Here is a 24,761-nt window from a genome sequence, read left to right as displayed (position 1 = left end):
ATCTAGGTTGTCATTAATGACTGGATACTCCAACGCTATGATGGGAAATTGCATGGGGCCAAAGCCACAATGTATAATATTGACTGTCTTAAACTCACAGGAATAAGAAGGGGTCAATCCTGTATTAACCCCTAAATGTGGGATACTGAAGGTCATAGGGTTTGCTTGGCAGACCGGAGGGGACATTGATATTAGGATGTTAATGGGGTTTAATAAGCCTCACCTGCTTCAAATATCGGAATCAAGGCCCAGCACACTATTTCCTCAGGACAACAATTGCAAATATCAGGAAACTGCACCAATGCACCTTTGCAGGTGGATAGCCAAGATATCGGTGAAATGGGACCCCCAGAATGGATTAAAGAAACCCAGGGCACTTTCATAATATCCCTGCCCAACTAGGCGAATATGTTTTGCAAAACATCTGAGTAATTTTAAATTTTAAAATAATTGCCACTGAACCTGATATACAAAAATCAAGAAGACATCTATTAAATGAACCACATGTGGTAAAATTGGAACATAGAAAACAAGTTATTATATCACCAATACAATCTCTAATGCAAATTGAGCTGGACCTCACTGGGTTAAATGTGTCCAAGGACATACCCCAATGTGCCCCATATGTACAAATGCTCTATAAGGGATGGGCAGCATGGTTAAAACCAACAATGGAAAACCATTGACATGTTTCAGTGTGTAGCCCATGAAAATTTGGGATATATGTTTGATGATCAAAATTTACAAGAAAGAGATGAATGTTTCTATGTTAAAGACAAAAGAACCCAAAAATGTATGTTTGATAATTCACTGAACAAAAGTTGGCTGTTGTATATGCAGGAAGGAGATGTGTTTGTTTTAGAAGTCATTGTCCAATGGTAGGAATAGAAGATAAGGAATTGTATTTTATGACTTATTTAGTTAATAGATGTTTTTGCAATATTACAAAGATTAAAAATTGTGATTTTGAATACTATATACCTGTATGGACTGTAAAATACTTGAAGTTTAGACCACAATTGTATCACAATGTAACACCTGTAACCTTATGCATGACTATGACCATGATAAGAAAATTGTTACATTTGCATTTACAAGATATTGCACAGACAGGAGAACAAATACGTATTGAAGTACAACATGATAATACAGAAATCACTCATGTACTGAAAACTATTGCAGATGCAGGACATCACTCCTAGTGGGAAACATTATTAGGGTGTGTAGTGAGGCGGAGTGGCTTCCCACAGACCCAGAGAGGGAGGGGCCATTTGCAGAGCCCTGGTGGGTGGAGCCACGCTGTACTCACCCCTCCCACTGGAAGTCAGTGGGCGGGACAGGACATACAAAAGGCGAGTCTGCAAGCTCAGTTGGGTGGCAGCCGCTGAGGAGCCAGACATTTCCTGCCTGCTCCTGAACTGGGAGATTGCTGTGGACCCCGGCAGTGCTGAGGACTGGCCAACACTGCCAGAGCCACACACTGACCAAGCCGAGGAGGAGTTGCCGGGACTGCTGCTGGCCTTCTACCCAGATGATGCAGAGGACCCCTTACCTACCCAGGTATGCCCTGAGAGGGAGATAGGAAGTAGCCCAGGGGAACTAGACAACTGTCTAGTTGAGAGCTGGCCTGCGACCAGGTCAGCGTGTTGCGGGAGGATCCCCAGTGACCCAGTGGTGGACCCCTCCACCACTCCTAGGGCCCTGGGCTGGGATGCAGTGGAGTTGGGCAGGCCTGCATCCCCCCCTGCCACTCCACCCCACCCCACCTTGGGGTGACAGTACTCCCCCTCCATAGGCCAGGAGGCCTGCATCCGCCTACTGTCCACCGAGTGAGAACACTAGGCTCTAACCCTGCCTGAGCTCTCCTAGACTGTGTTTGGGTGCTCTACTCCTGCCCTAGACTGTGTTTGGGTGCTCTACTCCTGCCCTAGACTGTGTTTGGGGGTTCTGCCTCAGCCTGAGCCCAGAAGATTTGTTGCCTCGCCCTGACTAAGGGCCTGGGCTCTGGACTGTTGGTTTGTGGCTTGGACCTGAGTGCAGACCCGAGACCCAGACTCTGTACCGCCCTGCCCTGACTAAGGGCTCAGTTTACTGTTTATTTGCCACTCACCCCTGAGTGTAGGTCCAAGCCACTGACCTTTCGCTGCCCTGATTGTGGGATAGAGACCCTAACTGCCTATCACTCTACCCAGACTGCCAATCAGAGCTACAGGCCGAGAGTGACTCAGCTAATTCCCCAACCGTGAGCAACGCCCTGCAACGTAGTGAAGCGGAGTGGCCTCCCACTGACCCAGAGGAGGAGGGGTCACTGCTAACCCACTACAGGGTGGTCACCTTCTGCAACTAGTATGCTAAATATAATGGTTCACCCCATTGTGATCATTGGAATCCAATTGGCTTTATTAGTGAGCATAATAGCTTTGGCTTGCTGCATGAAGAGATCTGTCTGAAGCATACAGGAAGCTGGCATGCAAAGTCAAATAAGGCTCTTGTTAATTATACCCAGGAGGCAAGCCCAAGCTTAGCAGGTGGGGGGAGGGATAGCTCAGTGGTTTGAGCATTGGCCTGCTAAACCCAGGGTTATGAGTTCAATCCTTGAGGGGGCCAGTTAGGGATCTGGGGTAAAAATCTTTCTGGGGATTGGTCCTGCTTTAAGAAGGGGGTTGGACTAGATGACCACCTGAGGTCCCTTCCAATCCTGATATTCTAGGTCTGAGTATTAGACTCCTGTAATAGTAATGATGGCTTTGGTAAAAGCATCATTAAGGAGGGGACTGTAAGCATAAGGCCTTTTCCTGTAGCCCTATTGTAAGGCCAAAAGCCTTTGTCTGCAGCCATATTAGGAGAGCAATAGCCATTAGCTAAGAAGCAGGAAGGCACATCCTCACATTCCATCTAAATGACATTAAAACAACGTAATATCAGGCTGTTAAGAAGGTGGTCCTGTCCTAATAGCACCCACCATCACCAGATAAAGAAACAGCGCTTAAGATGGTTAAAGAAAACTTAGTTTGATAGCATCCTGTCTGGCAAGAAATCACTTATCAATAGTTGTGGTTGTGAAATCCTCATTTCTTTATTGTTTTATCTTTATGGTCCCCACTTCTCTATTGTTTGTCTGTATGATCTGTCTTGTTCTTTGATTGTTTCTGTCTGTTACATAATTAATTTTGCTAGGTGTACATTAATTAAGGTGGTGGGGTATGATTAGGTTAGAGAATTTTGTTACAATATGTTAGGATTTAATAAAATGTTTGGTTAAGGTATAGCAGGACTCAAGTTTCACTATATAAACTGGGGTCCAAGAAGGAGTCCAGCAGAAGGAGCATAAGAATAATAAGAAGGAAAGGCCTGGAAGAAGAACTCACCTGTAAGACACAGACTAAGATCAAAGCTGCTAAGAATCCTCTGAACGACTGTGATGTGCAGAATCCAGATGAGACTGACCTTGCCTGGTCATCAGGGAAAGTCCACCTGCCTGATCAGGATTGGTGAGTATAGCATTGCATGCTTAGCACATGTATTCTGCTTGGTAATTGTTAATAAATAGAGGATAAGGATATTACTGTGTAAGGCTCTTTCACAGGTAAAAGGTCCTGCAGACCCACAAAGAGTACGCCCTGAGCCCTAGAAATTGGATAAGGGGGGGGGTGTCTAAATTAAGAGGATTACACCTTGAGCCCTAGGAACTGGGTAAAGGACGGTGCCCCCTAGTGTGTGTAAGTAACACAGAATTTTGTGCGTGTAACAATGCAGCCCAGAACCAAAGGGCTACTGCTTTGACTTTGGCCATTGTCTGTTGAGGCCCAGGACAGTTAGGTAGACTAATTGCGGTGTCAGCATACTCACAATCCCCCCCAGAGGGGGACAGGGTGTGCATACACCACCACACCATCCAGCTCCATCATGGTGCCGCCCTCCAGCCTTGGACGCCTGGTTCACATCCTATTGCTGTGCCGGCGCCCCCTCCAATCTCTGACCCCTAGCTCTTTTTATATTTTCTTTCAACATACTGTAATTGAATCCTGAACTCTCATTCTGACTCTTCTTCATGCTGGTACTCATGTCTGACCCCATGAAACCAACTCCTTCAGATGTTACTAATGACCTCTGACTTCCACAGGCCATCTGATGTTGGACCTCAGACCCTCCACACCACTTCAGCATGCTGACAACTGACCTCTGACCCTCTTCATGCAAACACCTTCATTATGCACATCCTGAACTCCCCACACCTTGCTCCTGCCCCTTGGCCATGCTCCTCCTGACCCCGATTTCCTTGCTCATGCCCCTTGGACATGCTGCCCTCCCTAACCCTGATCCTCCTCTTTGTACACATTTCCCTTCATGCTTTGCAGAATGGCTGATGCTGTCATATTTGTCCTGCTAGCTGGACAAAAAGCTCTGAGAGGCTGACAGACAGCAGCCGCCCGTTTTAACCTCCTGGTGTAAGATGAGACCAGCCTGAAATCATCCTCCAAAGAGGGTACCATTTCAGTTGGGAATACCCTCTCAAGAGAGAAGGCGTGTGTCTCTCTCCATTTGTTTATCCCTCACACCAGTTGATATGAAGGTCATCCAGTTAACTTTCCTACTGACACGCATAGGACAGTCCCACGTGATTTCCAAATGGTGCATTGCCCTGTCTGGCTCGGCTTCTGGAGAGAAGACATTTCCTCTAGCAAATGGAGCACTAGACCCTTCTCCCCTCCCCAGTGCCCAGTGGCCCTGCAAGCCATGAATTCTGAATGGAGCTTCCCCGTGTGGCTTAGCCAGCCTCTGATGGAAGAGGGGCCCAGCATTGCCCTTCCTTGACACATTCAGCCATTTATTAGTGCTGCTCCACTCTGCCTTTTGCAAGAGTCACTGGAGGCTGCTGGCAGCTTGTCCTCAGGCCCTGCCTTAGGTCCCTTCGCCCCCGACCCCAAAAGACCCCTGGCACCAACAGTGGTGTCAGGAGTCTCCTGCCCCTGCATATCAGGAGAGCACAAGTCACCTGCTGTGGGTCATTGGGCCCGTGAGCAAAGGGCATTGTGCTGACTATCAGCAAGCATGCATCACTCAGCCAGCAGAGCCAAGCCAGGGAAGTTGGAACTGCCTACTTTCCCTAGGGGGAGAGGACATCGGGATCGGCTTCCCTTTGGCTTTTTATGGAAGGCAAGTAGTCACTGGGCGCTGGGCAGAGGAGAAGCTCTCTCTCTGCCAATATGGATTGTAAAGAGGCAAGGGGTAGGGGCACTTGCCTGAGAGCAAGGAGACCTGGACTCTGATCTTGCTCTGCTATTGGCTCATGGGGTGACTTTGAGTGAGACCCTGTCCTCTCTCTTTCCTCAAATTGATATTAATGTAAGAGGCCAGTGTTGCCATGGATGGACACCCCTCTCTCTGCATAGACACAGTGCTGTGGGGTGGAGCCATAAAGTAGGGGGCCACTAATGCTCATGTTGCCAGGAACCTGTTGGGCTGCATTAACTAAGAGGGGAGGAGTAAGGGGGCAGGAGAGAGACTCTCCCCAGGACCCCTCTTTTCTCCCTTTCCACTGTGAACCCTAAGAACCCCTTTAGTCCAACTGCCACAGGACATACCCAGGGGTGGTGAGTTATATGGACCCGTGGTGCCCAGGCTCCAGCGATATTCAGGGCCCCAGCTCCACCAATGGTCAGAGCTGGGTCTCTCCCCGGCCCCCACCTGCTGCCCCCACGTGCCTCCTCTGGGCCCCGGAATGTCCCTGCCTCAAGCGGGCGGCTGCCCCCTGCAGCTCTGCGCTGCGCTCTGCTCTGCCGGCTCCCAGCATCAACTGCTGCCGCAGGGTACTAGTGCCAGGGCAGGCTGACTCTGACCCTACCCTTCCGCCTCGGACCCTTCCCTTTTCCGGCGGGACCCTCCACCAGCACAGGGGGCTCCCCTGCCCGCAGTCATGACTCCTGCCCCACGCTGCGCAAGGAGCAGCCCCATCCCCCACCCCCCGTGAGGCTACAGTGAGGGGCAGCAGCAGGGGAGGAGGCACACACATGATGGCAGCCCTCCCCCCCACCCTGACACCCACCACAAGTGGGGGCTTCCTGGAACTGAGAGGGGCCCTAGGAGCACGTGCAGTGACAGTGGCGTGAGGTGAGTGTGCTGCCGGGGGGAAAGGGAGGCCTCTCCCCTGGAGCTTGCTGCTGCCAGTGGGGAGAGGGCTGGGGGGAGTCCTCCTCTTTGGCCCCAGCCCTGGGGCAGCCTGCCTCCGCCCCAAACTCCTCATCCCCAGCCCTGCCCCATCCCAGAGCCCACCTCCCCAGCTAGAGCCCTCACCCCCCTACACTCCAACCCTCTGCCCCAGCCCTGATCCCTCTCCTGCACCGTGAACCTCTCTGCCCCAGCGCCACCCCCACAGCTCTCTCCCCTGCACCCCAACCCTCTGCCTGAGTCCCTCCCAAACCCCTCATCACCAGCCCCACCCTAGAGCCTTCACATTTTTACATTATTTTTAAAATTATATATTGGCTTACAAGGCAGGTGTGGTGGGGCAGGACTTGGACCCATTCTGGGCACCACCAAAAATTATACAAACCTGCCACCCCTGCACAAACCCTTGTATCCAAACAGTACCGCCTATGGTATCGTGTAAAATCGCATGACCTGCTGGTGCCGGCGCTCAGTGTGTGATGCATGGACAGGCTGCAGATAAAGAGCTGTGTATGTGGGCTGGAAACAGCTTCTTAAAATATGTCCTGGAGGCAGCTGCTAAACAAGCCTGCCCTTGGGAAAGGGAGGTAGATTTACCTGGTGGCATGGCTTGATTACAAGCAAAGGGCAATGGAAATACATTGATGGCTCAGGGAAACAAAGTGATTGAGCCAATCAGAAAAGCAAATTGGGCAGGGGATGAGGATGACAGCATGGCGTTTGCATGCCACCAGGGGAGAAGCACTCTGTCTGCGCTGTGCACTTGGAAGGAATATATTGCAAAGGTTTCGTGGACGATCAAAAGCAGTGGAGAGAAGCCCTTAGTTACCCATCACTTAGAGCAGCGGTTCTCAAACTTTAGCAACCCAAGGACCCCCATTTTGATTTTAAAATTTTTGCGGGCCCCCAAAATCCCCCCACTCAGCCCCAGGTCCTGCCCCCACTCCACCCCTTCCCCCAAGGTCCCACCCCATCTCTTCCCGCCCCCACTCCTCCCCTGCCCCTCCTCTTCCCTGCCTCTTCCCCCCCTTCCCTGATTGCACCCATCCCCCGAGTGCACCCCATCCCCGCTCCTCCCCCTCTCTCCCAGCACCTCCTACACACCACAGAACAGCTGTTTCCCGGTGTGCAGGAGGCACTGGGAAGGATGGGGAGGAGTTGATCAGCGGGGACCGCGGACCCCCTGGAGTACCAATTTGAGAAACGCTGACTTAGAGAACAAAGGGGTCAGAACCCTCTGATCCTGTGAACGGTGGAGCCTTCTGCCTCAGGGCCAGGCGATGCTGACAACTTGATGGAAATGAGAAACCTGCTTAGGAAAAGATTATAGCTTGCTAAAGTTAAGCTGTAGTCACTAGAAAGACTGTTTTTTGTTTGTAACCAGACCTGTCTTTTTCTCTTGCTTAGTATCACTTAAATCTCTGCTCTTTATTAATAAACTTATTCTTAGTTTTACTATAAACTGCCTCTGTGCTGTGGATTAAGATGAAGTGAGTGTCCGCGGCTGGGCTAACGGGCTAGTGGGGTGTACTGTTTCTTTGCAGGCAGTGAAACTTATCATTTCTGTGAGTGTCCAGTGAGAGGGACTGGCCACTGCTTGGGACATTGCTAGGGAACTCAGGAGCTGGGGTTTGTTGACAGATACTGCAAGGCGAGGCTTCGACTGGCAGAGTCGCGAGGAGCCGGTGGTAAGGCAGGCTGGCATGGCGGCGGGCTGACACACAGTTCAAGCACCAGCAAAGCTCTCCCTTGCTAAGGCAGAGAAGTAACACAGAGGCTTACGGTTCTGGGCTCCCTGAGGAGAGCGTCACAAACAATAACTGCTAAGGCTGACAGAAATGTGGTGGAGACACAGTGCAGGAGGGAACATCTTTTATTGGATCAGCTTCTATTGGTTGAAGGAACAAGCTTTCGAGCTACACACCTTCCACCAACAGAAGTTGGTCCAATAAAACATATTACCTCACCCTCCTTGTCTCTTTCAGAACCTAGGGCCAACCTGGCTACAGCACCAGTGCAGACAGACATGTGGTGGTCAGTCTCACCAAGTACCTGCCCACGGAGAAGACCGTGGTCTCTCTAGGGTGCATCTTGCCTTTGCCGTCCTTGGATCTGCCTTGGCGGTGCAGTGGGGGCCTCTTCCTCTTGCTGCAGTGAATACATGGTGCCTGTGTGGAGCCAAGGTGCACTGTGTGGTGATGTGGCAGGCCCCCATCCTGGCTGTTACGATGTGGACAAAGGCTGCAGTAGGATACCAAACAAAGAGACAGTCAGTTCCTTTCGCCTGGGGGACTCCATTCCTTGCTTCGGCCTGGCTTCAGGTCATTGTACTCTGAGAGGCAGCAGCTCTTGAGGAAATGCTCCTTTATCTCACAGCATGAGAGTAACAGGATGGAGGCAGGGAAGGCATGCGCCAGCTTGCCGGCAGGGCAGCATCCACATGGAGTCAAAGAAATGAGGCCCCCATATACTGGAGGATCTGGCTCCTCCACGGCTGAGCCATAAGGCCTCAATCTCTCCTCATCCTCATCAATGGCAAGATACTTTCCAGTCAGGCACTGAGTCTGAGTGGGACTGGCCAAGGAGTTGGAGCGAACTCAGAGGGCCTCAGAATGGAGTGCCTCCCATGGCACTGCTGATCCCTAAGATCTTTGAGTGATGGGCTCTGAAAGAGTTAACTGGAGCTTGAAAGGCCAATTAGCTCATCAGGTTACATCAGAAGGGGACACTAAGCTCAGTTAAGGATGATTCTCGGTGGGAGGAGCTGGCTGCTAAGTTTAAAGAGAGGAAGTCTGGGGCAGAAAGGGGCTTCAGAGGGAAACTCTGTAGTCCCTCTCTTGGCAGTAGAGAGACCAGAGACTGGTGGGGACCAGAAGGAAGCCTGGGGGAGAATTGGCTCAGGGATCCTGTCCTGAGTGGAGAAGTCTGGCAAAAGGCCAGGAGAGACACGGAGCAGCCAGCAGGGTGGAGCAGGCTGTGGCGGTGAACCGTGGTAAAAGGGCAGGGTCTGTGGGAGAGAGCCCTGGAAGGTATTTAGTGGAGGAGCAGTGCAAGGGAAGGAGAAGGATGAAAGGTGAAGCTCGTAGAGGGCAGAGGTTGGTTTTGGTTTGGGATTTATTGGTGGATTCCAGGGGAGGGGCTTGTGAGTCCTGGCCCTGAAAGAAGGGTGAATGTACAGAGTCTGATGGAGCAGATCTGGGCTGCTGGTTATAGGTCCCTGGACTGGAACCCAGCGTACAGAGCAGGCCTGGGTTCCCTGCCAGTCACCAGGGAAGGTGGTGTGAAGCCCCATGATATAAGGGGATAAGGACTTTTGAGAGACCTGAGATAAGAGGACGCAAGGTGCATGGGGCCCAGAACTGGGGCAAAAGGCCTGATATAAGGACGTTGGACTTCTGTGGTATGGGACTTCCTGCTACACAGGAGGGTGGGGATACTTGTAACCTGGCTGGAGGGCCGAGGCATGAGAAGAAGCAGATCACCACAGCACTGGAGTGGCTGCCAGCAGGGGCTGCTAGAGCAGAAAAAGCTTCTATGCTGCACCCAGTCGACTCCTGCACACCTTACAAGAGTCACAGAATGGTGGATGCATGCCTCACCTGAGCATGGGCACTGGCACATCCCCTTCACCATCCCCCAGCATCTCCTTCAGGGCCTCCACATTTGCTGGCAAAGAGAAGAAAAAGAAAATGCGTGAGGGAGCCAGGTGCTTGGGAAAGCCCCCCGAGCTGGAGCCAGGAAACACCCACCTTCATTCTGAATGATACATCTCACTATCTTCTCCACTGTGTCCTCATTCAGCTCCTCCTCTTCGTCTGGAAGGAGAGAAAGTGGCAGCAGGTGAAGGAATTCAGGCAGTCACCTGGTGAGGAGACCATCCACAGCCAGCCCCAGCTCTGAAGTACAGCAGAGTAAAGGCCAGTGGTCCTCAGTTATATATGGAGAGCCCTGAAAGCAGAGCTCCCCTGCCACCGTACCCTGGGGTTGACATCCCACGTGTCTGGGCATTCTCTTCCACCTTCCAGCCTCAATGCTACAGGAACCCCCTAGCAGCACCAGGAACTAGATGCTCTGGTACTTCGTTCTCCTCTGCGGCGGGGAGGGAGCAGGGGAGAGAATCTTCACATCCCCCTCTTACAAGACATGTGGTGGTAGGAGCTTCAGCCCAGATCCTCAAAAGTACTTAAGCCCTCCCTCTCCCCCACCAGTCTAAATATCTTTGAGGATCTGGGCCTTCATGCCTATGGCCAAGGAGGCAGATGGAGGTGGAATACTCATCTCTAATTTCATCCTATGGGGAACAGTGGCTCCCTGTGGCAGTGGCTCCTAACCCCACTGGAGTTCAAAAGGCAGGAATGTCACAGTGTCCAAGAGAAACAACTTCAGATACAATCCCGGAACCCAGCCCCCCTGCGACATGCACACTTCACTGTCGATCACGCTCCTGGCTTTTCAGTGTGCTGGGGACCAGGGCAGGCAGCTACAGGGCATCACTGAAGCCCAGCACAGGAAGCTGGACTTCTTCTTCCTTAAGTCAAGGGGAACATGGTGTCAGATGCTTTGGCCTTGGGCCCAGCCTGCCCCATCTTCCCCACCTAGAGTGAGGAAGGGTTGTTATGTTCCTAGTGTACACACACACACACACACACACACACACACACGTTAACTAAACAAACTAATGCTCCTGCTGGGTGCTTGCAATCTGACCCTACTTTATTATTTACAATTCAGAACAGCAGCACACAGGAACTCCAAAAACCAGAGACAAAGCAGGCTGCTCCCTAAACCAGCGGCACAGCTCCCCCTGCATTACTGTAGCTGACTGGCTGCTGAATTGACTGCTGCTCACACCTGGCCCTCAGAACCCCCTCGGCTGCCAGCAGGACTGGGAGACCCCAGAACATTTAAAATCCTAGATCTGTAATTTTAGTTCAGTTTTCCAGGATACACCATATGATTTATTTTGATTTAAGACCTGGTTTGAACAAACACCCCTGAGCGATTTGTCATCAGACATCACAAATATTTCCTGGGATGCATTCCCCAAGGCCACGCTCATGTAGGGGTGCTAGGTTTGCCTGGCCACTCTCAGAGCCTCACGTGTTCTGCTTGCAATGAGCAGAACGAAATGTCAAGGAGGGGCCTCCTCAGTGGTTCCCATAGAGGCCCTGGATTCTGAGCCCTGTGAAAACTTTTCTAGTTATTTAAAAGCTGAGCTGTACCATGAAGTGCGGACCCCTGAGTACTATGCCAGCAGAGCTTGTAACTTTAGGGAGGCCTGAAATGAAGCATTTCCCACGGCTGCAATCTCTGGTCCCGATCCAGCAAATGAGAGACTCCTACTGATTTCAATGGGCTTTGGATTGAGCCCTCTAGTGGCTGAGCGTACAAAGCTAATGATTTCAGGGAAGCCCAGATATGTTTCCATTAAGCCAAGCTACTCAAACCTGGGTCTGGGGCTTCCTGGAAAGTCCACCAGTGCAGTTGGGGGAGGGGGTTCGATGGTGGTGAGAGCCACATGTGCTCCATGGAAGGTGTAAGCACTGCCAGCTAGAGATGCTCTGTGCAGTCTGAGCCCGCAGCTCTCCCAAACCCACTGCTGAAATGCAGGACTCGCTGCAGTTATGCAAGAGCTGCTCAGCCAGTCTGAGCTAAGGAAATTACCAAACAATCCTGGCTAAGGCTGAGCTCTGGCTGATAATACGTCCCCCCTCAGAACAGCACTGACAGAATGGCTCAGTGTCTGACTAAACACAATTAATACAGGAGATTTTCAGTGAAACTTCCATACTTCCAAACCAACCTTAACTCTATCCTCTCCTCCACCTCCAAACCAGAGCCACTTAATGCTGCCCCCTCACCCTTCCCCACTGGCAACATGGACCTTTCCCCAATGTCCTGCCTACCCTCCCTCTGCACCTTCTCCCCCTAGACAGGCCAGAGGCTCAGTCGCCCTCCAGCCCACCCTCCTGCTCCCAGCCAGAGACTGCATCATCTTGCATTTATGCCTCACCTGCGATCTGTAGACCATCCCCTCCCTCAGCTGCTGTCCCACTTGGGGCTAGAGAGTAGATTACACGCCCCAGAAATGTACTAGCAGCCCTATTACACCTGACCTGATCACCCTGCTCATAGGGATGGGAGATGCCATCTTTCACATTCCAGCCAGAAATCCAACTTTATCCCACCCACTCTACATACCCAGCAACATACCCAGAGCACTTCATATACCAAGCAGGGTTTTACTTCTACTCCTCTCCCCATGGCTGGAGACGCGAGCTGCTTTCTGTAGGGCCCTGTTTGGCAGCACCTGATTCTGCCCTAAATCCCCTTCCTTCAGCTCTCACACCAAGTCACCTAGGGGGATGGCAAGCCACCTTGTAGCTCCCTCACGTGCTCTTCTGCTCACTCAGTCTGAGTCCTGCTTGGTACAGGGCAGCAGGGCAGGGGTCTCTAACAGCCTTCAGGTCTGCACTGCCAGATCTGAGGACCCTTTCCAGCCTGGGGTCCAGATCTCACAGACAGCTTTGGCAGCCTCCTGAACCATAGTAGAAATGCCCCCTCTCCTGATCTAGGCTGAAGGGTACATGTAGGCTATAGAAACATACAGCTGAAGAACATACCCAACAAGACAGACTGGCATTTTGTGTCACAGCTGATGAGGGTCTCCCGCTTGTAGATTAAAAAATAGATGGGGACGTGAGTCAGAAACGAGGTGTTGGAACCTTAACCGAGTTTCCAGCTTCCATTAAGAACCATCTGTGATATAAACAGTGCTACAGAGCAACACACTCTGCAGCAGCTCTGCCTTTACAAAGTGTGTGTGGGATTATATTATGAAAGCAACCTTGTGCTGTCATCCTGACCCAGCGCCCAGCAGGCGCTAGATGCAGGCACTCATTTGTTACCAGTGCTGGTGCCCTCAGATATGCCAAGAGATCTCTCTCAGTTAAGATAGTGGAGGTGTGTGGCTCTCCCTTTCCTGTGGCAGGGTTGGAATGGCCAAACAGAGATGGGCCCATAGGCAATCCACCCCTGCTTTTCGTTCCCTCATGATCTTGGCCCTGTTAATCCCCCAGGCATGTCACTGCTGTATCTCTGAGCCAGACACAGTCAAAGAGAGTTCTACTCTCAGGGCCAAATTCAGTGGTGACATAATGATGGTGTAAGTTACACGGCTGCTGTGAACGTTAAATGGAACTGCCACCGATCTGGCAGTCAGTGTGAATGGAAAAGGAGTGTAAATTACACATTCAGCCCTTAGCGAAAGCAGGCGCGATTAAATCAGTGGGACTCGTACTCAGTTACACCAGGGCTGAACTTACCCTATTGGTGACATGTTAAAATGAGGGCCCTTTATCTTCCACCCTGATATTGGCTGCTCCTTCTGCTCCCCCGGCCCCTCCCACTCATGTGACATGTACAGTGCACATGCTTCTTGCCATTTACTATACTGCCATTTACGCACTATGACCCACTTACACTCGCTGTATAGCTTATCCCATCAGTGCCGTCCATAGGCTCCCCAGGTTCAGCACTCCAGTCTGTTAGTGAGCTGGGGCTGCCAAGACATGCAGAACGGATCCAGCTGAAAGCCCCTCCCCCACCTTGCTGCCCCATTACTCACTGGCCTGCAGCTCCGTCAGCACCTCCTTGTGCTCCAGGTCTAGCTCTTCGCGAAAGGTCCGGCAGCGATAGCCCTTTTTCTTCAGGACATGGCAGATCAGGAACCCCACAAGTCCCATGATGAAGAAGACCAGCACAAGTAGCAAGAGCATAGACATGCTGTGATGGGGATCCGCATCCCCATCACTGGTGCTGTTCTGCTCCGACATGGGGATCTAGGAAAAAGCAGGGAAGACGACTCAGAGCCCTGACATTCACCCCTTGGCATACTCCCCTCTGCCATGCCATACTGCTCCGCCGTACTGGTACCAGTACACAGCCCTCTGCCATTCCATACCGACTCGTCGTACTGCTACCGGCACACTGCCCTCTGCTGTTCCATACCACCTTGCCGTACCGATACCGGCATACTGCCCTCTGCCATTCCATCTCAGCATACCACTACCGGCACACTGCCCTCTGCCATGCCATACCACCTTGCCGTACTGCTACTGGCACACTGCCCTCTGCCATTCTATACCACCTCACCATACCGCTACTGGCACACTGCCCTCTGCCGTGCCATACCGCGTCGCTATACCGCTACTGACACACTCCCCTCTGCCATTCCATAACAACTCACCATACTGCCACCCTGCCCTCTGCCATGCCATACCACCGCACAGTACTACTACCGGCATACTGCCCTTGCCAATGCGGTACCGCCTCACCGTACTGCACCTGGCACACTGCCCTCTGCCATTCCATACTGCCTAGCCTTACCACTATTGGCAAACTGCCATCTCGCTTAGCCATACAGCTACGGGCAAACTGTCCTCTGCCATTCCAAACCACTTCGCCATACCACTACTGGTACACTGCCCTCTGCTGTGCAATACTGGCTTGCCGTATCGGCACACTCCCCTCTGCTGTGCCATACCGCCTCACCGTACCGCTACTGGCACACTGACCTCTGCAATACTGCCTAGCCATACCGCAACTGGCAAACTGCCCTCTTCCATTCCATATCGCCTCACCTTACCGCTATCGGCATATTACCCTCTGCCATTCCATACCGACATACCGTACCACTATCAGCACACTGCCCTCTGCCATGCCATACCTCCTCGCCGTACCACTACTGCCATACTGCCCTTGCCCAGGCCATACTGCCTCACCGTACCACTACCAGCACTGCCCTCTGCCGTTCCACATTATCTCACCATGCTGTAACTGGAACACTGCCCTCTGCCGATCCATACTGCCTTTCCGTACCACTACTGGAACACTGCCCTCTGCCATTCCATACTGCCTCACCGTACCTCTACCAGTAAACTGCCCACTGCCATTCCATGGCACCTCACCGTACCACTACTGGCACACTGCCTTCTGCCATACCATACAGCCTTGTTGTACAGCCACAGGCACTGCCCTCTGCCATTCCATACCACCTCGCCATACAGCCACTGGCACTGCTCTCTGTCATTACATACCACCTCACTGTGCTGCTACTGACACACTGCCTTCTGCCATTCCATAATGCATTGCCGTACCACTATTGGCACCTGGCCCTCTGCCATACCGAATCACCATACCGCTACTGGCACACTGCCCTCTGCCATGATATACCGCCTCGCCATACCTAGGGCCGGCTCTACTGTTTTTGCCGCCCCAAGCAGTGCGCCCAATTGCCGTCACGGACGGCAGGGGCAGTCCATGTGCCGTTAGGGCGGCATGCACGTTTCCGCGGCGGCGGCAATTCGGCGGCAGCGTCTGCCTTCATCCGGAAGACAGAAGCTGCCGAATTGCCGCTGCAGGCAGCTGAACATAGAAGCTGCCGCTGAATTGCCGCCGCCCCCACATTAGTGCCACCCTAATGGCACACGGACTGCCCCTGCCGTCCACGGCGGCAATTCAGCGCGCTGCTTGGGGCGGCAAAAACACACGGACTGCCGCCCCTTGCAGATTGCCACCCCAAGCACCTGCTTGGAATGCTGGTGCCTGGAGCCAGCCCTGGCCATACCACTACCAGCACACTGCCCTCTGCCATGCCATACCACCTCACCATACAGACAGCGGGACTGCCCTCTGTCATACCATACCACCTCACCATGCTGCTACTGGCAAACTGCCCTCTGCCATTCCAAAACTCATTGCCATACCGCTACTGGCACCATGCAGTCTGCCATTCCATATAGCCTCACCAAACAGCTACTAGCACACTGCCTTCTTCCGTTCCATACAGCTTCACCTTACCACTACCGGCAACATGGCCTCTACCATGCCATACCGCCTTGCCATACCACTACCGGTACATTGCCCTCTGCCATTCCGTACCGATATGCCATACTGCTACTGGCACACTGCCCTCTGCCATGCCATACCACTTAGCCATACAGCTACCAGCACACTGCCCTCTGCCGTTCAATACAGCCTCATCGTACCACTACTGGCACACTGCCCTCTGCCATGCCATACCACCTTGCCGTTCAGCCATCGGCACTGCCGTCTGCCATTCCATAACACCTCACTGTACAACCACTGGGACTGCCCTCTGTCATTCCATACTGCCTCACCATGCCGCTACTGGCACACTGCCCTCTGCCATTCCATAACACATTGCCGTACTGCTACTGGCACCTTGCCCTCTGCCATTCCATACCAACACGCCATACCGCCACCTTGCCCTTGCCCATGCCATACCAGCTCGCCGTACCTCAACTGGTACACTGTCCTCTGCCATGCCATACCGCCTTGCCATACTGCTACCAGCACACTGCCCTCTGCATTTCCGTACCGCATCGCTGAACTGCTACTGGCATACTGCCCTCGCCCATTCCATACCGCCTTACTATACTGCTACCTGCACTGCCCTCTGCCATTCCACACCATATCGCCGTACCGTTACTGGAACACTGCTCTCTGTCGTTCCATACCGCCTCACACTACTGCTACCGGTGCACTGCCCTGTGCCACGCCATATCACCTCACCATACCACTAGCGCCACACTGCCCTCTGTCATTCCATACCACCTCACCGCACTGCTACCGGCACACTGCCCTCTACCATTCCATACTGCCTAGCCATACCGCTTCCAGTACACTGCCCTCTGCCATTCCATACCTCCTCACCTTACTGCTACCATCAAACTGCCCTCTGCCATTCCGTACCCCCATGCTGTACTGCTACCGGCACACTGTGCTCTGCCATTCCATCAAGCCTCGCCATACCGCTATTGGCACACTGCCCTCTGCCATACCATACCGCCTTGCTGTACAGGTACTGGGATGGGACGGCCTTTACTTTTTCCCACTTGGTTTTCAGTTCTCCTTCTGGCTGGTGTCACCATCAGTACAGAGTCCCCTCCTGAGAAGCAGCTTGGCATTTCTCAGGGTTCAGCAGCGTCAGTAACTGGCATGGGGTGGAAGCCTCAGTCTGGACTCCCCCCCCCCACATGCCCCACGGGTCTCCTGAACACGGGGCGCCCCTCCCGGCTGCTCTGGGAAGGGTCAGACACAAGGGCAGGAGTAAGAGGAACCCCGGGAGCCTCTGCCTCTTGTTTTGTTTACCTGTCCGCGTCTCTCTGCATTTCCTCGCTCCCTGCGCTGCTGCGGGTTTCCCAAGGACACCGCGAGCCCTGCACGCCTCGCTCCATCCCCCCTCCGAGCAGCCGCAGGCTCCGTCCCTCGGGCTCCAGCAGCCCCGCACCCAGCCCTCCCAGGTGTGTCTCTCCCTCGGGGCCCTGCTGCGGCTTTCCTGGCGGGTTCGTTCCCCCCGCTCCGGCTGCCCTTTCCGGCCGCAGCTGCGGGGCCCCAAGGGCACCGGTTCCGCACTCAGGCTCTGCAGCTCGGAGAGCAGCGCTCGCTGTGCCTCGCTCTCTCCTCGGCCCCTTCGCCGCCCCGCAGCCCTGCAGCAGCCGTCCTGGCGCTCCCAGCGCGGGCCGCGGCAGGTACTTACAGCGGCGGGGCTCAGAGGGGATGGTCAGCCCCGGCGAGTGGGGTTAGCACCGGCAGGGCTCGGGAGCAGCAAAGGGAGCCGGCAGCTCCAGCATCGTCTGCCTGACCCGGAGCCTCCCGCAGCCTGGCGGGGCTCTGCTTGGGCTTCAGCATCCGCCGCAGCTCCCCGCCCCGGGCCTCCCCCGGAATCCCCGACCTGCAACCGGCTGCTTTCGGGCTCCAGGCCGCCTCAGCAGCCCGGGCGCAGCCGCCACTGTCCTTCCTGCCATTCCTGGGCAGCGTTTGCCAGAGGGCAGCAGGTACCTGAGCTTCCCGCCTCTGAACATCGGTCCTCTCTCTTCACCTGTCTCCTAGCAACCCAGCATCCCTGCCGCTGGCTACAGCCGGGAGCATCCTTCTCCTTCTCGGGAAGGAACAACCCAAACAGGCTCCGGGCTGCTTCTGTCCCTTCTGCTGTCAGTCCCGACTCCCAGGAGGCACCTGCCTGTTCTCGGACACCCAGAAAACCACTGAAGTTCAGGGGGTTGGGAGTCAGGGAGCTCCCAAGGGACAAAGCCAGCAGCAGCTGGCAGGAGCATACAAGAGAGAGCCTGGATTTGCAGGCTGCACACATCTGTGGGGTGGGGGAGGCAGGTACGCCGTGTAACATCGCGGAAACAATAGCGATCGCCTCCATGTCTACAGCCCCTGTCCTTCCACAGCAGCACTTCTCCATCTAGAGAGCAAGGAGACATTTTGAAAGGACAATGCTGCAAATACTAGTTAGCAAGAGGGTGGCAGTACCTGCAGCGGGGTAGGGTGGGGAGGGGGTTGAGGAGACACATGAGTTTATCTGCACTAGCGGGTACATTTATGACACAAATAGCACCAGATTGTGTCTGTCAGTGCATGTGTGCACGCCCGCATGTGTGCATGTTCATGGTGTGTGTGTGTGTGTAGGATTATGACAGCAGTAATGTGCTCTTTTGATGGCAGAGATTTCACAAACTACTGCCTGGTGTCTAGCCCAATAAAAACAACTTCTTAGATGTGAGAATCCTGGTTTCCTCTCAGCCAGGCCTTAAGCCAAAGCCCAGTACAGAGATGACTCTCACTGCCCCTAGACAAGGGAACTCCAGACACAGACTCAGCCAACTGAACTCTCAGCAGCTTGTGATACTGTTGGTCACCAAACACTCTTGTCCCATCTGCCAAGGCTGCACTCAGGATTGGGAACATTCTGAAGCAGTTCTGGGTCCTTCCTCTCAGACCGAACCCAGAAGGTTGTCTTGGGAACTGGTCCTGTCCCCAGAGTCCCCCAGGGCCCAGCCCTCCCCACCATGGTATTTAACATGATATAAGAAGCCACCAAGAGAGCTGGTGAGACAACCTAGGTGAATGCCAGCAGCTCACAGTGGACACCGAACTCCACATCTCCTACACATCCAGTGTCCAAGTGAACAGCAGCTGTCTAGAGCTGAGCCTGGCCAAGTGGGGGCAAATAGGGAAGCACTTGGAAGACCTGGTGTCCCGCTGTCTGGAGGCCTCACAACCATGCGTACCCACCTCAGGGCACACTGTCAGAAGCAGGGCAAACATCCCAACTTGCTTCTATAATTAGATTTCTCCAAGCCAGTAACAAATGTGAACTCCTAAAGTACTGCAGTAATATTATAATGGAGTCACAGACAGTCCCCTTAGACATTCCAGTCTATCTTGCTACCCAGGCAAGCTGGACTATATGATAAATGGTCACTTATACCAAAAATCACAAATATTCAGATTACCCCCAGTCCCAAGAGACCAGTCACTGACCCAGATCGATTTGTATTCTAGATCTCCCATCAAAGACAATGCTGGTCACCGATTCTATAGTAAACTAACCAAAGGTTTATTAGCTAGGAAGAATAAATGGGAGTTATTGAGAGGTTACAACAGGTAAAATATATATTCAGGTGAGTCACAGTCTCTAATTCCCAAATGGTAGCAGAAATGTAGTTATCTGCCAGTTTCCCAAAAGTCTCTTAGGGCTTCCCTGAATAACTCCGGGGATCTTTGAAATGTGCAAGAATTAGCACTTTTCTGTTAAAGTTCTTCATTTGCATTACCCAAGGCTTCTTTCTCATTTGATGGGTTATTTAGTTACAGGATATATGCAATGTAAATGTTTGCTATTACTTTATAACAGGATACAGATAAGGAAAAACAATGCATGCAGCATCCATTAATTTTCATGACGTTTAAACACCAAATACATTCTCATATATTTAACAATCTCTTTGAGCTATACTAATACAGAAGGGAATTGGCATGGCTTCCAGCCATGGTGTTCAGTGAGACCTGGGGCTTTGGCACCTGGTCCGCCAGCATCACACCTGGCCTCCTTTCAAACATTCCCCCCTATCAAAGGCCTCTGCCTATTCATTGTTGTGTGATTTTGCCCCCTTGGGGTCCTTTGGGACTTAATGCTATAATACCACAATGGCAAAAGTGCCCATTCCCATCTGCAACGGACCAGAAGAATGTGCCTCATCCTATCAGATACAGAACTGGCCATGATAACCCATGAACCCATGATCTCCAGACTTGATTACTGCAGCTCATTCTACCTAGGAATGAAGCCTCACACCCTGAAATGGCTCCAACTAGTACAGAACACAGCAGCACAGGTTGCCAGGAGTATATCTCCCCAGCGCTCCACGCTGTGCACTGGCTCCCTATGGAATACAGAGTCCAGCTCAGGATTTCTGCTGTCATGGTCAAAGCCCTCCATGCACGTGCCCTCACTACCTAAAAAACCTCCCCACCCTCCCACAACAGCTGCATTCCAGCCAAACAATGCAAGTGTCAGCCAGCAGATCTGTGAGTATTGGGGAGCCTAAGGGTATGTCTACACTACGAAATTAGTTCGAATTTATAGAAGCCGGTTTTATTGAAATCGGTTGTATACAGCCGATTGTGTGTGTCCACACATAAAATGCTCTAGGTGCTCTAGTCGGCGGACCGCGTCCACAGTACGAGGCTAGCGTCGACTTCCGGAGCATTGCACTATGGGTAGCTATCCCACAGCTATCCCACAGTTCCCGCAGTCTCCACCACCCCTTGGAATTCTGGGTTGAGATCCCAATGCCCGGATGATGCAAAACAGTGTCGCGGGCGGTTCTGGGTACATGTCGTCAGGCCCTTCCCTCCCCCGTCACAGCAACGGCAGACAATAGATTCGCGCCTTTTTACCTGGGTTACCTGGGTTACCTGTGCAGACAACATGGAGCCCGCTCAGCTCAGCTGAGCTCACCGTCACCATATGTCCTCTGGGTGCCAGCAGACGTGGGACTGCATTGCTACACAGCAGCAGCTGCTAACTGCCTTTTGGCGGTAGACGGTGCAGTAGACTGGTAGCCTTCATTGGCGATCTGAGTGCTGGCAGCCGTGGGGCTTGCCTTTTGGCAGTAGATGGTGTATTACGACTGTTAACCGGCCTATTACAAGTCGGGTCATCGCACGTTAGCAGAGTCTTCCCTTAGCAGCCGATCGTGCAATAGGCCTGAAGACCATCATCATACACCGCCCCGTATTTGCTGCCAAGCACCCAGAAAGATGCCGAGGGCTATCAGTCACGCTGCACCGTTGTCTTAAGATGTAAAAAATAGATTTGCTCTGTATTCATTTGCTTCCCCCTCCCTCCGTCAAATCAACGGCCTGCTAAACCCAGGGTTTTCAGTTTAATCTTTGGGGGGGGACCATTCTGTGTGACAGTTGTTTGTGTTTCTCCCTGATGCACAGCCACCGTTCTTGATTTTAATTCCCTGTGCCTGTACGCCATGTCGTCACTCGGCCCGCCCTCCCTTCTTCCCCTAGTCCGTCAGATACTACGTTTGCGCCACAGCTCAGAGAGCCGAGAAGCGGTTCGCGCCTTTTCTTTGAATTCTGGGTTGAGATCCCAATGCCCGGATGATGCAAAACAGTGTCGCGGGCGGTTCTGGGTACATGTCGTCAGGCCCCTCCCCCCTCGTCACAGCAATGGCAGACAATAGATTCGCGCCTTTTTACCTGGGTTACCTGTGCAGACAACATACCACGGCAAGCATGGAGCCCGCTCAGCTCAGCTGAGCTCACCGTCACCATATGTCCTCTGGGTGCCGGGAGACGTGGGACTGCATTGCTACACAGCAGCAGCTGCTAACTGCCTTTTGGCGGTAGACGGTGTAGCATGAGTGATAGCTGTGGGGCTGGTAGCCGTAGGGCTGCATTGCACCAGCCCCTTGCCCTTTGGTAGGAGATGGTATATTATGACTGGTACCCATCGTCATCATATTGGAGTGGCTGTCAATCATGGCCACCTGGGCAGACATGTTTCGATGATGATGGCTACCAATCGTAATATACTATTTTCTGCCAATTGCCCAGTATTGTCTGCTAAGCACCCAGAAGAGGCCGAGGGCGATGCTGGGTGCTGGCGGACGTGGGGCTGGCAGACGTGGGGCTGCATTGCTACACAGCAGCAGCCCCTTGCCTTTTGGCAGATGATGGTATATTATGATTGGTATCCGTCATCATCGTACTGGAGAGGCTATCACTCATGCTGCACCGTCGGCTGCCAGCTTAAGATGTAAAAAATAGATTTGTTCTGTATTCATTTGCTTCCCTTTCCTCCGTGAAATCAATGGCCTGCTAAGCCCAGGGTTTTCAGTTTAATCTTTGGGGGGACCATTCTGTGTGACAGTTGTTTGTGTTTCTCCCTGTTCCTGTACCTGTACGCCATGTCGTCACTCGGCCCTCCCTCCCTCCCGCCCTCCTTCTCCTGGTCCATCAGATACTACTTTCGCGCCTTTTTTCTGACCAGGCGCCATAGCTAGCACTGGGATCATGGAGCCCGCTCAGATCACCGCGGCAATTATGAGCACTATGAACACCACGCGCATTGTCCTGGAGTATATGCAGAGCCAGGACATGCCAAGGCAAAACCCGGACCAGCCAAGGAGGCGATTGCAGCGCGGCGACGAGAGTGATGAGGAAATTGACATGGACATAGACCTCTCACAAGGCACAGGCCCCAGCAATGTGGAAATCATGGTGTCACTGGGGCAGGTTCATGCCGTGGAACGCCGATTCTGGGCCCGGGAAACAAGCACAGACTGGTGGGACCGCATCGTGCTGCAGGTATGGGACGATTCCCAGTGGCTGCGAAACTTTCGCATGCGTAAGGGCACTTTCATGGAACTTTGTGACTTGCTTTCCCCTGCCCTGAAACGCCAGGATACCAAGATGAGAGCAGCCCTCACAGTTGAGAAGCGAGTGGCGATAGCCCTGTGGAAGCTTGCAACGCCAGACAGCTACCGGTCAGTCGGGAATCAATTTGGAGTGGGCAAATCTACGGTGGGGGCTGCTGTGATCCAATTTGCCAGGGCAATGAAAGACCTGGTGATAGCAAGGGTAGTGACTCTGGGCAACGTGCAGTCAATAGTGGATGGTTTTGCTGAAATGGGATTCCCAAACTGTGGCGGGGCCATAGACGGAACCCATATCCCTATCTTGTCACCGGAGCACCAAGCCACCGACTACGTAAACCGCAAGGGGTACTTTTCAATGCTGCTGCAAGCCCTGGTGGATCACAAGGGACGTTTCACCAACATCAACGTGGGATGGCCGGGAAAGGTACATGATGCTCGCGTCTTCAGGAACTCTGCTCTGTTTCGAAAGCTGGAGGAAGGGACTTTCTTCCCGGACCAGAAAGTGACCGTTGGGGATGTTGAAATGCCTATCGTGATCCTTGGGGACCCAGCCTACACCTTAATGCCATGGCTCATGAAGCCGTACACAGGCAGCCTGGACAGGAGTCAGGACCTGTTCAACTACAGGCTGAGCAAGTGCCGAATGGTGGTGGAATGTGCATTTGGACATTTAAAAGCGCGCTGGCGCAGCTTACTGACTCGCTCAGACCTCAGCGAAAAGAATATCCCCATTGTTATTGCTGCTTGCTGTGCGCTCCACAATATCTGTGAGAGTAAGGGGGAGACCTTTATGGCGGGGTGGGAGGTTGAGGCAACTCGCCTGGCCGCTGATTATGCGCAGCCAGACACCAGGGCGGTTAGAGGAGCACAGCAGGGCGCGGTGCGCATCAGAGAAGCTTTGAAAACGAGTTTTGTGACTGGCCAGGCTACTGTGTGAAACTTCTGTTTGTTTCTCCTTGATGAACCCTCCAAACCAACCCCCCCCCGACCCGGTTCACTCTACTTCCCTGTAAACCAACCACTCCACCCCACCCTCCCCTCCCGCTTGCAGAGGCAATAAAGTCATTGTTTTTTCACATTCATGCATTCTTTATTAGTTCCGCACAGAAGTAGGGGGATAATTGCCAAGGTAGCCTGGGATGGGTGGGGGAGGAGGGATGGAAAAGGATACACTGCATTTTAAAACTTTAACTCTTATTGAAGGCCAGCCTTCTGATGCTTGGGAGATCATCTGGGGTGGAGTGACTGGGTGGACGGAGGCCCCCCCACCGTGTTCTTGGGCGTCTTGGTGAGGAGGCTATGGAACTTGGGGAGGAGGGCTGTTGGTTACACAGGGGCTGTAGCGGCGGTCTCTGCTCCTGCTGCCTTTCCTGCAACTCAACCATACGCTCGAGCATATCAGTTTGATGCTCCAGCAGATGGAGCATTGCCTCTTGCCGTCTGTCTGCAAGCTGACGCCACCTATCGTCTTCAGCCCACCACTTGCTCTGTTCATCCCGCGATTCAGCCCGTCACCTCTCCTCTCGTTCATATTGGGCTTTTCTCATCTCCGACATTGACTGCCTCCACGCATTCTGCTGTGCTCTATCAGCGTGGGAGGACATCTGCAGCTCTGTGAACATATCGTCCCTCGTCCTACGTTTTCTCTTTCTAATGTTCACGAGCCTCTGCGAAGGAGAAACATTTGCAGCTGGTGGAGGAGAAGGGAGAGGTGGTTAAAAAAAACACATTTTAGAGAACAATGGGTACACTCTTTCATTACAAGGTCGCATATTTCGGCTTGCAGGCAGCCATGGTAGGCCACAGTGTTTTGGCTTTTTT

The 24,761-nt window shown here is 52.9% G+C and overlaps 1 protein-coding gene across 3 annotated transcripts in view; it reads right to left on the bottom strand.

Annotated features, from left to right (window-relative positions):
• The window catches only part of RELL2 (RELT like 2), a 71,935-nt gene extending 53,693 nt beyond the window's left edge, over positions 1-18,242 (bottom strand). For 2 of the 3 annotated variants that reach the window (XR_008445960.1, XM_054038200.1), the window contains exons 1-5: positions 17,732-18,007; positions 13,796-14,009; positions 9,918-9,983; positions 9,768-9,834; positions 8,221-8,409 (exon numbers count right to left, since the gene is read on the bottom strand). Coding sequence is in view for 2 of the 3 variants with exons in the window: in XM_054038200.1 (XP_053894175.1) it covers positions 8,221-8,409; positions 9,768-9,834; positions 9,918-9,983; positions 13,796-14,003 (530 nt within the window). In the remaining variant the exon portion in view is untranslated. Of the gene's footprint in view, positions 1-8,220; positions 8,410-9,767; positions 9,835-9,917; positions 9,984-13,795; positions 14,010-17,731; positions 18,008-18,033 lie in introns of those variants that run through there. The other variant, XM_054038201.1, reaches the window with a different exon arrangement.
• Between the last annotated feature and the right edge of the window lie 6,519 nt (positions 18,243-24,761).

Source organism: Malaclemys terrapin, chromosome 8 (genome assembly GCF_027887155.1).
Source record: "Malaclemys terrapin pileata isolate rMalTer1 chromosome 8, rMalTer1.hap1, whole genome shotgun sequence".
NCBI classification, from domain to species: Eukaryota; Metazoa; Chordata; order Testudines; family Emydidae; genus Malaclemys; species Malaclemys terrapin.
Note: the sequence above shows the minus strand (reverse complement) of the source record. Positions and strands in the feature narration are given on the sequence as shown.